The sequence below is a fragment of the Genypterus blacodes genome, unplaced genomic scaffold (genome assembly GCF_046128005.1).
Source record: "Genypterus blacodes isolate CSIRO-AG114 ecotype Tasmania unplaced genomic scaffold, CSIRO-AGI_Gbla_v1 ptg000145l_1, whole genome shotgun sequence".
Taxonomy (NCBI): domain Eukaryota; kingdom Metazoa; phylum Chordata; class Actinopteri; order Ophidiiformes; family Ophidiidae; genus Genypterus; species Genypterus blacodes.
Window position 1 is genome coordinate 179,145 of NW_027466947.1, and position 16,081 is coordinate 195,225.

General features: G+C 46.4%; 1 protein-coding gene across 4 annotated transcripts; it reads right to left on the reverse strand.

Moving 5' to 3' along the window:
* Positions 1–296: 296 nt before the first annotated feature.
* On the reverse strand, positions 297–15,913 carry pds5a (PDS5 cohesin associated factor A). 4 transcript variants are annotated; one of them, XM_076165448.1, is made up of 33 exons: positions 15,784–15,913; positions 14,698–14,850; positions 10,263–10,466; positions 10,030–10,116; positions 9,776–9,873; positions 9,281–9,407; positions 8,921–9,001; positions 8,680–8,820; positions 8,411–8,526; positions 8,176–8,270; positions 7,941–8,086; positions 7,434–7,585; positions 7,115–7,228; positions 6,766–6,847; positions 6,624–6,672; positions 6,332–6,471; positions 5,889–6,004; positions 5,257–5,362; positions 4,928–5,088; positions 4,711–4,834; positions 4,411–4,569; positions 4,186–4,254; positions 3,945–4,081; positions 3,728–3,851; positions 3,424–3,628; positions 3,184–3,298; positions 2,891–3,023; positions 2,437–2,556; positions 2,134–2,196; positions 1,712–1,857; positions 1,524–1,605; positions 1,158–1,432; positions 297–687 (listed from the first exon to the last, which is right to left on the reverse strand). In XM_076165448.1, exons 2-33 carry the CDS (start codon positions 14,809–14,811, stop codon positions 684–686), a joined length of 3,885 nt encoding a protein of 1,294 aa, XP_076021563.1. In that variant the 5' UTR covers positions 14,812–14,850; positions 15,784–15,913; the 3' UTR covers positions 297–683. The 4 variants fall into 4 exon arrangements, with proteins under 4 accessions (XP_076021563.1, XP_076021560.1, XP_076021561.1 ...); XM_076165445.1 differs by having other exon boundaries at positions 4,405–4,569; XM_076165446.1 differs by lacking the exon at positions 15,784–15,913 and adding an exon at positions 15,562–15,713 and having other exon boundaries at positions 4,405–4,569.
* Between the last annotated feature and the right edge of the window lie 168 nt (positions 15,914–16,081).

A 16,081-nucleotide genomic window follows, 5' to 3' on the forward strand; every position in this document is an offset into this window, starting at 1 on the left:
GAGTTATTACATGTTTGTGGTGACATTTGATCTGCATCTGGACCACATTTCATTTGTTTAGGGATGTAGAAGTGTTTTACCCAGGGCCGTGCTGAACCCTTCCACCAAGTGTGAGAAAAGTCCTTTGAGATCCATCCCTCCACCATGTTCAGTAAAGTGGAACACGTACCTGTACAGTAAACGATCACGTCTCCGTTCCAACATGAAGTCCTGTTGTGGACTTAAAATAGACTACATTCATCCTTGACTCGGTTCAGGCGTGTGACAGAAACACGAGAGGGAGAAATGTACGGAAAGAGTTTTCCAGGGAATTTAATAAGCAACAATCATTACCAGATTAAAACGTTTGTAAAATGTCCATCCTGTTTTTCTTAAAAATGGCTCCACAAAAGAAGCAAAGAGCAATAAACACAAAGGAAAAAAATAATGTGATTTTGAGAGTAAGACCTACATACAATGAGCTTCAAATTAGGACTACAAGGCGTTTAGAAACTTCTATGAAATCAGTGCTGTGAGTGTGTGTGTGTGTGTGTGTGTCTGTGTGTGTGTGTGTCTGTGTGTTTAAGAAAGGTCCATAATGTGTCCAGGAAAGCTTTAGAGTCAGAGGAGCGTGTACGTAGGGAGTTGGAAGTTATGAGGAAGAGTCTGGCCCGTTCTTGTTCTCACGTTCACCCACTTTCTCTTTACCTGAAAGACAAAACGTTTGTGTGTGAGTGTGAGAGTCGCTCATATCTTCATATCTGTGGATGCAGCTCGAGGAAAATGAGATTAAAACCACATGAAATCATCAGCGTGGGATACAGACAGAGGAGGATCGTGTTCCGACTAAAAGGACATGCACGGCCGCGTTCCATTTTGGCGAGTCAGCATGCAGGACAACAGGGCCGTGACACTGTGACGCCTCTCCTGCTGTGAAATAAAACAACAAGCAGGGAGGGAACCCCTTCCTGGACTTAAAGCTCTTTGGTCCTGATGATCTCTCTGTGCCTGGCAGGGGGCGCTCACGTCCTCACCGTCCTGATGTACAGTTAGAGCTGCACGAGGTGGAGGAGGTTGTTCTCTCGTTCTCTCTCTCTCTCTCTCTGTCTGACTAGCATGAGGGGAAGTTCTCACGGGAACTCTGTGATAATGATCCTTTGTTGGAATTCTCCTCTTACCTCTGCAAGTCGATCTGTCTCTTCGTCCCGTCCTCGTTCTGCTGTTGCTGCTGTTTTGACATCTTGATGTTGATCGACCCTTCCGACGAGGCGGAGTTGGGATCGGCCGCCCTCTTCCTGCCTTTGCCTCGGCCGGTGCCGCCTCCCGCTGCCACGCCTCCTTCCTTTTCAGACGCGGCGGTGGCGGCGGCCGTCGATTTGGGTTGGCGGCCGCGTCGCTTGACCGGAGACGCTTCTGTTGCGGCTACGGGCGCCGCATTCTGACCCGCTTCGTCCTGAGAAGGGGCGACAGAGGGAAACGGTGATGAGATTCAAACTCGGCGAGGAAGCGTAAGCAGGAGGCGCACGGATCCGCTCTGAGCTCACCTTCTTCACGTCGTCATCCTTAATAACTGGATTCTCGTTGTTTTCCTGCGCTCGGCTCTCTGATGACTCTGTGGCGGCGTTACTGTGGCGACAAGGAACATTTAATAAGACACAAATGAAGTACATTGTAATTTGTTTGTTGTATGTGTGTGTGACAGTGTGTTGTAGGTGTGTGTGTGTGTGTCTACCTGTTCTTGTTGTTGGTGGTGGAGCTCAGAGGGGAGTTTGTGCTGGCGTTGCTGGTTGTGTCTGAGCTTGTGGTCATCTTGAAGATTCTCCTCCCTGGTACCGTCAGAGGCTTGTTCACTGCCGCCAGCACAGGCGCGGGTTTGGGCTGCGGGGGGAGGGGGGGCAGGGGAGGGGAAGTACAGACGTAGAGTTAGAAAGGTAAGACGCTGCGTTCTGGAGTAATTTGTCCTCTGGGGAAACTCACACTCTCCCAAATGTCTAGTTAGTCAAGAATACATTTGCAGGCTTCAATAGACGAACAAATCTTTGTGCCCGCACGCAGATTTATCCCTCAATTAGAGCTCGACCCACTGGGACTGAATATTTACTGTTACACCACCACCAGCTTCAGACAGATGCTGCTAAGGTTCTGCTCCATTACCTTTCCAGTAAGCAGCATTTGTCTCATGTCTGCCGTCAGATAGTCTTTGTCGTTTTTGAAGTCCTGTTGAAGTAAAAAGCAAAGATCAATTCAACTGTGTGTGTGTGTGTGTGTGTGTGTGTGTGTGTGTGTGTGTTCGGTTTGGGGAAGGAAACTTTTACATTTCAATGAGGAAGAGGTTTTGGGTTTCCCCTTGTCTTGAGGACGTAAACTTCAAACTTTCTCTGTGTGTGTGTGTGTGTGTGTGTGTGTGTGTGTGTGTGTGTGTGTGTGTGTGTGTGTGTGTGTGTGTGTGTGTGTTACCTTGTCCTGAACGAGGAAAAACTTGGCGGGGAGGACAGGGTCTTTCGGAGAGTCCAGATGGCATGCGGTGCTCTTGTTGGCGATGACGAAGAGAGCAACGTCACAGACAAGATACAGCTTCTGTAAGACAAACACACACACACACGTTTGATGACTGCCTGTTCTTGCTAAGACTACCTAAACTTCCACAAGCCGGCGCCCACGCATTACAAAGTGTGTGAGTGACTTTCTCTCTTACAAAGACAAAGACTTGAAAATGACAAAACCTGCTCAACTAGACGAGGACATGAACACTGCCTGAAGCTGAAAGTCTCATTCTACTAAAGATTCAGGCTACGTGCCACCAAATATGGGTTTTACTTTGCTTTCTTCCCCTTTATATTGTGTTGTACCAGTTTGTTTGCGTGCGTGTCTGTGCATGTGTGTGCGTGTGTGTGTGTGAAGGTGTGCATACCTCATTAGCCTTTAAGTCATCAGGACACTGTGCGTCCTTGGTCTGTTTGATGTTCTCTACCATCTTCCTGAGAAAGGCGTGACTGTTGTTCTCATTCTTGGTCATCAGCACTTCCAGCATGAACCAAAGGCACCTAACACACACACACACACACACAGTAAAGCTGCTGTAAGTCACACAACCTCTGTACTCAGGAGGACAGAAATACAAATATTCGTCTCTAAATGTGAAATCCTACTTCAACAGATCAGTCCAACGTTTATGACAGGACAGAAGTGTGTGTGTGCGCTCACTCTTTGATGTCTTTGAGCTGTTCATACTCTTGTGGTTTTGTGAAGTCTGGATCGTGAGCCAGCAGGTGAATCATATAAGGAACAACATATTCAGGAAGGAGGGACACAAGTTTTTCTGAGGAGAGACGTACAGAGAAAACGGTTACACCAGTTATTTAACTCTTCCCGTCCTGAAGTAAATAACACGTATGAAACGGTTATGGCTGTGCCCGGAGAAGTCAGTGTGTGTGTTCCTGTTACCCTGAGCGAGTGGGTTCTGTTTGATGAACTCTCTACGGACGGAGATGTTCTTGAGGAGGCACTGTCGGGCGTGGGCGCGGCGCTCCTTCACCGGGTCCTTGGCACAAAGAGCGAACACGGCCAGGTACTCCAGGGGCAGCATGAGCTTGACCAGAGCCAGGTGCAACTTCTGTGCGAAAATCTGACGAACCTGGTAGCATTCGTCCTGAGAGGAGAGAGAGAGACACACATAGGAGGGAGTGAGACAGGCGGGTCTTCTGTGGTCTTAAAGCATAGATCAGAGACAACCAAAGTGCAGACTAACATTGATGACGAGGCCGCAGAGCTGGAACTGTTCCGGTGTGATGATGTCATGGTAACAAGGCTCCTGGGCCAGCTTCATGATAGCTCCGCCCGCAGCCAACCTCAGCCGAGACATGTCCGACTTACTGCAGGGGGACAGAACACAGTGTTGTCTTACTGCTGAGACCTTATGGTCATCACATGACCTCATCGCATTGACAAGTAAACCTGGAAGTTACCTGATCTTCTTCTGCTCCGTCAGGTCTCCCTCGCTGACCAGCATGGCGGAAAGCAGCCGCAGGGTGGAGTTTGCCGACTTGGATTGGTTGTTCTTCATTCCTAATAGCCAGCGCACCAGCAGCTTGATGGCCTGTACCTGCAGCAACCAACAACCAACAGGCCAAGATGGTTTAACACCCAAAATATGAAACTGAAATCACCCACCTGGTCCGGATTGGACTAGAAACATTGACCTCTTACCTTAGCTAGAACTTCAGGTGAAACTTCCTCATCGGTCGTCCACAGCTTCCCATTCTTGTTTCCTACCGACTGCAGACAGAGACACAGCACAGTCAGGCTCCATAAGACTACAACAGGAGATTCTATTTGTCTTCCTTTCAGTATGTTTAGTCAGTGTTAGTCGTTAGAAAATGTGTTTGTGCACGTGTGTGTTTTCCTCCACGTTGACTTCATACGCACACACACCCTGTCGTTCATTAGCAAGTCCTTGACGATGAAATTGGCCACGATGGACTTCATCGGAGAGGCAAACTGATCCGGGGCCAGCATGGAGATGTGGCCCAGGGAGACGAGGGGAGTGATGAGCTGCTCTGGGACGTCTGCGTTCAGACTACGAGACAAAGGCTGGGGGGGAGGGAGAAGGACATTTAGAAGGCGTAACATACAGTGAGAAACAACAGAGCCGAGGGAAAAGGAGGAGCAAAGGGAGTCGACGTGAAAAACACAGGTAGATGTTTGAGATTCGTTATGTTGATGATCTCCTACCTCAAAAATCTGAGCCAGCTGCACTTCTTTGTTGTTAAAAATGGCGTGGATGCAGTGGACGGCCTGCTTGGCCTGGTGGGGCGTGCCTCGCTTTGCTTTCTGATGCAAGATTGGTATCAGAGTCCTGGAGGGGCACACATTTACATTTCATTTACATTCTTTCTCCACATTGTCACTCTTAAGTCTACCGTGTCTCTCTTCATCCGCCGTGTCTTACGATCGTATCTGAAGCAACTCCGTCTCGATCTTCTGCCCCGTGTTCCTGAATATCTGGATGGCCGCCTCTGCCACTTTGTCGTCCTCCATCTTTAAACACTGGAGCAGCGACTCGTAGGTCTCGGCTGAGTGGAACGCCGTGGGGTGGGTGAACGACAAGACCTAGAAGGAGCAGGAGGAAGGGATTGAACCTTTCTTACCTTTGTTCATTTGTTAACATCTCTAAAAAAGGAACAATCCAACCTGAGAAAAAGGTGAAGAGCTGCGTGAACTAAAGGATCTACAGTCACTCATTATCCAGATGTTTGTACATAAAGCATCTATGTGTACCTTGAGCAGTTCCAGGCCGGCGCGGATGGCCGTGTCAGGGGTCACTCCCTCTTCCTCATCATCAGCAGTGCCTTCGATGGACTTATTCAGCAGCTTCACCAGAGCACTGAAGGAAAACAACTACAACCATTACATCACTTTATCAAAATTGACCTAAAGAAATAAAATGGATTCCTCTGGCACTGGTTGAACTCTCAGGGAGGAAGATAAAGCATAAAAGACAACTTAGGAGCCAGACAGAGTCAAAACATCTTTCTTCCTCATGGGGTTTTTCCATTCAGCTGAAAGGGTTAAACCTCCACTCTCACAGTTACACCGTTTCACCAGCAGGTGTCTCACTGAATTACAAATGGATGATGACTATTACACAACCAGGCTGAGGGAGTTGTGTCAGTGGGAGAGTGGAGCTGCTGAGCCGTCTTTTCCTGTCGACATCGCTTTACACTACATTTCAATCTCTCAGACGACGATGATGATGAGGATGTTTCCATCTAAATCTGTCCATTTAAAATCCAACCAGAGTCTCTTTGAGTTAATGTAACGTGTCCAGTACAACAACATGCATTTAGGAGTGGTAATTTGAGTGCTAGACCCCCTTTTTAAGGTAAGATGGAGTCAGAAACGTCTCTGACCTGATGGCTTCTGAGTCGATGTGCACGGGGGCGATGCGCTCCAGGAGGAACTTCACCATCTCCAGGAAGGGGTTGGTGGGCTGCTTGGGGAACGTCAGCTTCCGAGTGATCTCCCTCTGAAGAGACGACAGCCTGCTATTAATGCCTCATTCATGAATGCTTGTGTGTGTGAATTTGCATGTGTATGTGGAGAGATATAGAATAACCTCCCATCAAATATCGACACACTCCACTTGAACACCCCTGTACACCTCAAATGCTTAAAAAGGAGACAGTGAAATGTGTCTGCATCTATGTTCAACATGTACTAGATAACATACAGATAATGAGAGAGGGGCAGGTGGCCTGTCCTGGTGTGTGTGTGTGTGAGTGTGTGAGTGAAGAGTGACATGAGGAGTGTGAGTGTCTATGTGGGATGGATGTCAGCTCCCTCATGTTCTCACCACACAGAACTCGGCCTGTTTGCAGGAGCATGTTGGGCTGATCAGCATCTCCAGCTGGAGTCGCAGCTTCTCGTCCTCGCCGAGAACCTGGTTGAACTTCTTCATGAAGTCCTGGGCCTTTCCTGCATCTGGGAGGTTCTCTGGAAAGGCAGCAGAGCGAGCAGCGGGTAAGCACTCGTTTACTTTCCCAGCAAGCAAAAGGCAGAACGCAGATATAGTGACAGTGGAGTGTGTGTGTGTATGTGTGTGTTTGTCAATGAGGGTCATGCTTGTCTTTCCATTTTCGACTTACTTGCAATGCTCATCAGTTTCCCAAACATGGCTGTGCTATTGGGCTCAGACTGTGAAGGGAAAGAGAAACAATGTCAACAGTGTCATGGATCATGCAAGCAGGATGTGTACGTGGCAGGGTGTGTGTGATTGTATAAACTTACTACTGGCAGCTTGTGGAGATCCAGTAGCTCTTTAACCAGGCCTCTCAGCATGTTCTGACACTTCCACATCTCATTCAATGCCCTGGGAGATGACAGAAAGGCACGAGCGTAACTTAGCATGCTTACTTTGATGAGCTCGCTGAGCCAGAGCTGAACATTTTTATGTCAAGACGGTGATTTGGAAGTGTTCCTTTGCAGTCTCTTACAGCAGCGACTCCAATTAAGAAGCAGAAAGACGGGACGTACACCAGATGTTCTCATGTGTGCTTTGCTTTCATGCTCATTTGCATTTTCTAGAACATAGCGTTTCTCTATGTGAGCTGACATGTGAAGAACAATGTTTACTGACTTGACTGCATTTGTGTCCAAGCAGGCATACAGGTAGTACAGACACTTCATCTTCTCCTCTGTGTCCAGACTGTGAGGGACCATGTACTGGGCAAAGATCTTCTCCACCAACAGCCTGTAGAAAGGAGACAGGAGTAGGAACAACGCAATATTAACACCCAGCTAATGATGTTAACTGCCAGTTCATTGCTGCAGATTGACGAGGATCAACGAGCCTCGCTGCAGCTCCACCGCTTCCCTGGAACAGGATTTGAACAGAGGCTGCAATATTTACCCAACAAGCTATCTAAACATGCATATAGCAAACAGTGTGTGCTTACTTGTCGTCGATGCTGTTCTGGTAGTAGATGTGCAGCAGCTTGTCTTTGATCCAGCTGATCTTCAGGGCCGACTCCTTCCCCGCCTCGTGGTGCAGACAGTATTTCTTGTAAAGCTGAGCCAGACCCATCATGGCCTCTTTTCGCACGCGCCACTGTGAGCGGAGGGAGACACACACACACACACACACACACACACAGGGATGAAGGCGAGGAGGAGGGAAATCAATTTAATTTCCTTGCGGTATTAAATAAGAAAACTGCTGTTGACGCAACATTGACTGCTGTGCTGTGCACCTTCTCTGCACTTACACACACACACACACAAACACACGTTAAAAAGGGGGAGAAGTGTATCGGGGAAACATCACCATCAGAAGCCATGACAACTTTCCAATATTTACACAGACCAACACTAAATCATACTCTTGATTAAAAACAGAAACATTTTGATACACTCTCTATTAACTGTCTGCTGGACTGAGGAATGCTGGGAAATGACCGTCTTACCCTCTTGTCCAAAGTCCTCTCTCGTACAAAGCCCAACAGCTGGTCATTGACCAAGTTCAGGTCTTTCTTCCCTGCATTGATGATGGTAACGATGACGTCGTGACGAATGGCTTCCTCTGGATCATGGGAGCGAACCTTCAAGTACTCTGATGGGATTAGAAGGAGTAGGATTCAGGCCAAATTTGTGTGGCGAGCGGAAGCAAAGAAGGCCGAACACTTGGAAACGCCCACACACCTGTTAGGTCCCGAGCCAAGTCTGGGTGGTTCATGAGGCAGTGGCTGGCGAACTTTACACACTCTAGCCTCACTGGAACGTGGATATCATTGAACCTGTGGGGGCGGTAGCAATGACACGGACAACAAAATCAACTTAGTGACACACTATACTTAAAAGCAAACAATATCAGAGCACTTGTGCGTAACTCTTCAAGCTTAAAATATCTATTGATGATTGTATACACATGACTCACCGTCCTAAGAAGCACTGCCACAGGGGTCTGTTGTGTGAGGCCAGCTCAGAGTCTTTGGCCCCAAACAACTTGGCTAATAGCCGTACAACAGCTAGACGCTCCTCACCATCATTGCTCTGCAGAAACAAAACAGAATTACTCAACACCTGTTCACGTCTTTCATCACGTGTGTGTGTGTGTGTGTGTGTGTGTGTGTGTGTGTGTGTGTGTGTGTGTGTGTGTGTGTGTGTGTGTGTGTGTGTGTGTGTGTGTGTGTGTGTGTTGTTCACCTTAAGTTTAAACTCCAGCTGAGGCATGACGGAGGTAAGAAGCATTGGGTCGATAGCAAACAGTTCCTGGATGAGGTCAAAGACGTGCTCAGAGAGGTCACTGACCGATGACTTGCCCATGACCAGCACCTGGTTGAAGAACTGAAAGGGGGAAAGAATTTAAGAGTTTGGTTTGGTTACACAGCGTCAGCGCTTGAGGTTGAGAATGAGGTCAAACCAAAGACGACACACTGCTACTCACATTAGCGATGCACGTCTCTATGGTCTGGACGGTCCTCTTCAGTAGAGTCTTGGCAAGATCATAAGCTTGCTTGTTCAGATTCTGTTCCAAGGGAAAGTATAAAGTGAATGACTTAGTTAAGGCTGAACTGTGACTGATGACCAACACAGAGCTTTAAAAGAAACCCCACAGAAATTGCTACACCAGGAAACCAGAACGAGTCACAGTGAAGGATCCAAACATACAAACTTACAAAAAGCAATAAATAGTCTGTATCATAAACGGAGTGCTGTGTCTCCTGTTACAGGCTCTTCCTGTCAGTTGAGCGACTGATTAATGAGTGAATTAGTGAAGCGTAGTTGTGCGGGGCAGCCTTGTCACCTTGTGTGCAGGAATGAGGTTAATGAGGATGGTATCCAGCAGCTCCTGTGTGACTCCGTCTCCCTCCATGATGATAGAACTCATCAGGTCCATCATGTGCATCTGCACCTTCTGATTATGGCTGTTACTGCAGAGGGACAGACAGGAAGAGTCAGTAGGTCAAGACATGTTTACATTAAACAAACCCTACATGAAGGTATATTCATTCTCAAATATGTACAGAGCAATGATGAACTGTCTGCATATGAACAGGTGGCAAATAGAGACACTTGTGGATGGGAAGGAAATGACACAAGCGCAGTCTCCTTAGAAATTCAAAGCGTGCACTAAAGGTTGATTCTACTATGGAGCGTGAATTTAATGTAGCTCAATCATCTGTGGACGGTCTACTGAAAGGAGTGTGCTGTGATTCAATATGAGCCTGATGAATACAAACATGTTGGAATCATGTGGAGGAAACGTATTAGTAAACAGATGTACATGCTGACGTCTTACTTGATAACAGAGAAGAGTGTTTTGAAAAGCTGGATGAAGATCTCATTGCAGTCCTCCAGCTCAAAGCAGATGTTGTAGGACTTCACCCATGCCAGGTTCTATAGAGACACACAGGAAGACAGCACACACATTATTTCCTTTGTCTGTCTGTTCTTGTTCACCACAACTAAGGATACACACCCATCTGCAAACGTCTTTCCAATTTCCATCTCTCAAATGCTCTCAAGTTTCCCCATTTCTAGCAAGTCAGTTACCTCCAGCAGGTAGAAGTATCTGTTGAACTGAGGGCTCTTGGTGTCTTCTAGTCCCTTTAGTTGTCTGGTGATGAACAGGAAGATGTCCTGGAGACCAAACAGAACAACAATGAAGTTTCTGCACACCGACAGATTCAGACCCACATTTCATAAATCATGAGGACCGCTGACTAAACGATTCTGAGCTGTAGAGTTTAGCTCCTCATTGCTGAAGCTAGTAGGAGATTCATTACCTTGAGTTTATCATGGGAGGTGTAGGGGGCCTCAGGGGCGTAGATCCTGAAGATGTCAGCCAGACAGCAGGCCACCAACAAACGCACGTCTTTGTTCGGGTTCCTGAGGAAAAACTCGGAGGCAAGATGGAGTGCCAGGCCGAGGTACTGCTGCTTCTCCTCTTCAGAGTCTTGGTCCATGTCCATGTAGGTCTTCACCACCATCTGTGAACGAACACAGACATAATACGGATGAGGCCGAGCTGAAAGGGGTGAAGACCAGCCAGAAGACCTTGTACCACTTTGACAGTAACCATGAACAAAGGTCAGGGTCAACAGAGTGAGCAAGTGAGCGAGTTAACAGCGACCCTCAGCCTGTGTTTGCTCACTCTCAGCTCTCCACAGAGCTGAGAGTGAGAGAGGCAGCATTTCATTGAAGGTGATGAGAAAAGCGGCCATCACCTTTGATCTACTTTAGATAGATAAGGGCCGTCTGACAGCTGAACAGCTCTGCATGAATACAAAACTAAATCAATGTAAGGATGAAAGAAATAAGTAGGAAATATAGAAACAAGGGTCTTTTCCTGCTTTGTATGCAAACAATAATCAAATCCACTTGATAACAAATAAGCTATTAAGTATCATGATACTTTAATGAAATGTTATGAATGATAGATGACCGTCCATTTGAGGATGATCCCAAGTTTTTGAGGTTGTGATCCCTTTGTTTACATCTGCCTTTAACAATTTAGTCTAACAAACTCCAACAAAAGGTAGCAACAAAGTACCAAGTACAGTTTGAATGCACACTTGACTTTGCAATTTTGAGTTTTGGAGTTGAAGACTACAGAGGAAAGTTACCTCATCTACAGTAGCCGAGACACTGAACCCCAGACTGCTCCTGATGTGCAGCGTGAGTGTGAGCTCATTGCTTTGGGATAAGCCATATAAGCACAGAGCATTTACATGATTATTACAAGATGCAAAGGTCCACAGTAACAACGCAAGGTAAGCAACATGGAGTCGTGTAATGTACCATGCCCTTTTCCTTATTTAGATCATCGACACAAAGCAGAATGGTGACTGTGAGAACACATTACCCTGTCATATAAAGTTGTTAATCTATGCACACAATCTATACCAAACCCCTCAGGGCTGGTGAGCAGGCACTAGGACCCCACTGGTGAAGCGACTACTTCCTTCGGCGGATAGAAACAGAAGAGCGGTGGAGCTCGCTCTACACACACAGGCAGCCAGCAGGGGTGGGGGATGGGCACAAAGCTCTGTCTAGTACTAGCTACACACACACTCCTCCACATACACACACACTTGGCCGCTGTTATGGAGGAACAGTCACGATCCAGCTGTTGAAAACACCACGGCGTTACGATCGTCTGCGTCTCTGCCTGCTTTACTGTAGTGTGATATACTGACACAGCTCTTCATCTCAGACACAAACCCTTTATAAACATGCTTTAGTCATTTATTAGCTTAGGCTGCTGATTCAAATCCTGAAACCACACACAGTTGGGTTAGTATTGTTAATAAGTAGCTGAAGTGAAGACATTGGTTGAAGCTCTAATGTAAGCAGCACTGAAACCATCTGATAAGACTCCAGGGCAGAGATGACAACTTTTCTTCTTTCACTGTTTTATCTTTTAGGTCATCACGCCAAGTAAGTCGGAGATCATACACCCAACTAAAAGCTACACACACAGAGACTACTGTGTGCATGTGCATGGAGAATACTACTTTAATGACATTGTTGCATTTATAGAACAATAAGGCATTTAAATTCCTCCCAAACAACCTCCAGCCCACACCGACAGCATCTGTCTTCAGAGGCACAGGAAGGTCAGCAGGTCACATTCAGGATAATGCTGAGACCATCCCTGAAAACCAGCATCATGTCAATAGTGATCTATTGGTAACACACTTGTCTTAATTCTCCATTCATTTACAATGTATTTCACACATCAACCCACACAGGACCTGGTAGTACTGACTTTATGTCGGTCAAATTAATTGGTGTTGTTACTGCAAGTTGTGCCAACAGACAAAAAGGCCGAGCTGACAAATCACTTGCTTTGGGTCAACATTACAGAATCCAAAATATTTTCATTTAACAGAAGACGGCGCTTCTTTCCTCCGTCTCTCACGCGGGCCGGAGCCTCACCTTTGCCACCCTGCCACCTCTCCTGAAGAGAGCGTGCCACACCACCAAAATGGACACACTCAATCACCGACCAAACTGCGAAGTGGACACTGTACATGGTGCAGGCCTGACATGAAATCTATGGAGGATCAATAAATGAGCCGAGTGCTGCGAAAGGAACCGTCTTCTCAGCACTAACAACAGCAAAAGAAACAGTTTCCGCTCTGGATAATACATGGTTTGAAACTAAATCTCTCTATAATACATCTTCTAATCTAGCAGGTGCCGTGGCCTGATTCCTCCTCCTCCTTCCTCCTCCTCCCTGTACACTGTGCTGCACTTTGATACAGCAAATAGGATTCGATTCTCCAATGTAAATTTGAGTCCAATCTGCCAGCAGATAGAATCCTTATATTACTATGCTTTACAAACTACTAGCACAGTGAATACATTAAAGGTGATTCTGCTATAAATGACAATCACACCGAATTTTGAAACATCAGACAATTATTTGGAAGAAACACAAGGATCTTAAATCACAATATTTGCTCCTACAAATTTGGACAAACTATTTTAACAGGAGTACTACATTTAGATACATTTTGGGAATAACTTGCTGATCTGAACCCATAACCATACAGAAGTCAGGCTCATGGAGTCTATGCAGGTGTGGCACACTGTACAGTAAGCAAAGCCACTGGAACCACAAAAGCAAACAATGTTTCCTCCATCTTTATTCGGCAGTTTTAACAGCTTCTCCTATCTGTCAACACAACATAGACTACCTGACACTTTGCCTCTAACAATTTCCAAAACTTCCCTTCTCCTCCCCCTGAACTCATGTGGGAAAACCAGCTTACGGTCAGGACACCACTAAGAAGGAACATCTCTGAGATCTACTGCCGCATCCTGGACCCAGGGGACCAATCGAATTCTAAAATATGGGCCGCCTGGGAGGGTGAGCTCAACCTCCAACTAGACACGGACTGGTGGGATGAAGTCATACCAGTCTCGTCCTGCGCTCGTCTCGCTCTCATCCAGTTTAAGGTCGTACACAGGGTCTAATTTTCCAAATCAAGATTGTCTGAAATGTTCGAATCTGGACTGTAACCTTAGCCACGTGTGTTTTCTCTGCCCCAGGTTTCACAATTACTGGTCTGGTTACTTCAACACAGTGCCCACCATATTGGCTGCAGGTTCAACCTTCTCCTCATGTTGCCATTTTCGGTAACCTACCGACTCCCACCAATTTAACACTGCGCAAAAAGGAATTATAGCTTTCACCTCTCTGCTTGCTAGACGCGCCTGCTTCTGCACTGGAAATCACTCACTCTATTTCACAATGGCTGAGGGACATGATGTGTTTTCTTAAACCCAAGAAAATCAAGTAAACTATGAGGGGACACACTGAGTTCTATCAGAAATGCCAACCATTTCTTTGCTATTTCACAGATCTACACCAGACCAATGACTGGAAACCTGAACACCAAACAGTTTCTTTATTGCAGGCAGGCCAGGATGGGGGTGTGTGACTGTTGGGATGGGGGTTAGGTTTTGTTTTTGATCTCCCACTATAGCCTATGATGCGACCTGTAGCTGCTTACACTGCTGTATGAAACTGTACCTATGAGGTCATCGAACTAACAACACTGTTGTCATCCAGAACTCTCCATCCAACACTACTGTGTCATTTCTACACAACCTTCGGCGGCTGGAACATGACTAAAATGTATCCACATGGACTCAGCCTCTGCCCCCAGGCTCTCAACAACAGAGGTTAAATGCATTTCACAACATCTGTCTGCACAGTCAAAACAATCACACACTCACAACAAACCAGCATTTGGCATGTTGACCCACTTGTCAAACCCAAAGATTGTGTGCTTTATTGCCCCAATGCTCGTCTCAAAGCAGGCCTAGGATGGCAGGAAGCCACTGCAGTATTAGTGTAGATGGCCTGATGTGATTAAGGAGAGTCACAGGATCTCTGTAAACATGGATGCACACACAGGCCTGCTCTAAAGTTACTCTCAGTTCGAAGCATTAGGAAAGAGAAATGGCTCTGATCTACTTGAGTTTTTTCTTTCAATAACAAGCACTAGAGAGACTTTTATGGGTGCTGTTTGACGGAGAGCAGCCTCAACAAACTGACACAAATATTGGGACCCCAGTGTTGTTTAAGAGATAAGAAGGAGCTCTTGTATCAGTATAGTTTACAAAGTTGGGAGGGTCATAGCTGGAAAATATGTATTTATGACATAAAGAAAAACAAGTAAACAGCGACGAGCACAACAAACCTACCTTCAACCGCTTGACCACCTCATCGTTGGTGATTTTATCCGTAATCTCCTTCACTCCAGGAGGATAAACGATCTTTCCGTCCCCCGCCGGTTTCTGCTGTTGCGGGAACTCCATGCTTGTTGATGTGGGATCCACACGGTCTTCTACTGGCCTCTATAGGTCAGAAAACAAAAGTTCAACAGAGCCGTGCTACAGCACTTAACAAATATCACGATTTAACAATCACTCACATGAGCCACTCATTCATTTTGCACTACGAAACGGACTCATCTGTACCGGCATGTTTACTGTTACTCCGATCAAACACTCTTTTCTGATAGGAAGCCAACATGAAACCATCACTATGCACAGTCTTAGCTTACATGCTAAAAATCCCAGCTAAACATCAGCTTCGTATTTTACGCAAATTACACATCGAACGCCGTTAAAGGTGTGGAATAATATTAACTGTTATTTCGGTAACATTACAACACTTTCGACGGTTAATTCAAACTAGAACCACTTTAAAAACAAAAGGCTCGTAGCCGGTGTGTTCCTGTCATATATGTCTCAGATTAGCTAGCGAGCTAGTTGCAGTGTGGACACCATTGCTTAGCGGCTAATATTTTGCGGGAAGGAAGTAACGTTAGCCGAGGATGCTAGCTAAAGGCTAAACACGTTAGCCGTGGAAGCTAACTACATAGCATACTTTGCTAGCCTAGGCCGCAAACTATTCAGGTACCCATCACATCTCCAGCTAGAAACAATCACAGATGAAGTACACTATCCTATCATATGCGCGTAGAATAGCCATGTTCGTGCTCGCACCCTGCGTTTTCCTACAAAGGCAACTACTTTGAGAAGTTTAAAATGAAGCTCATTTACTTGTTTCTTATCTTTTTCAACTTCAACGCATCGCTTCGTACTGCCGCTAGTTCCCAGGCGAAGAAGGGCTGCTATCGTCGCCGTCAGCCCTCCTCTCAACACCAACTTGCCCCCACAGATGATTTCAACACCCTAGCAAATGCTAAATCAACCGATTTTGAAACACACAACTACAACGAAAACCTCGGAATATTACAAACATATTTACTCGCCAGTATTTACCTCTCAAGTGGGCCGTTTTAATTCATTAGACTGACACAGGTTGGGTTTAGTTTTCGGCACAAAGCTCTCTGTCCCTTCAGTCAGTGCTGTCCGTGAAAGCTGATGGCAGCGCGCCCCCTTCGGTCTCACAGGGGTACTGCGCCGCCAAATCCATGTGGCGGGAGTCAGAAACACACACACACGTCCGCTCTGCTTCAACGGGCCTTTGGAAACATCGTTAGGGCCCTCCGCCTCCGGCAGCTTTCCTCATCAGTTTGGATGCAAACGTCCACGCTGCTGGCTCGCCTTATCCCAGGGA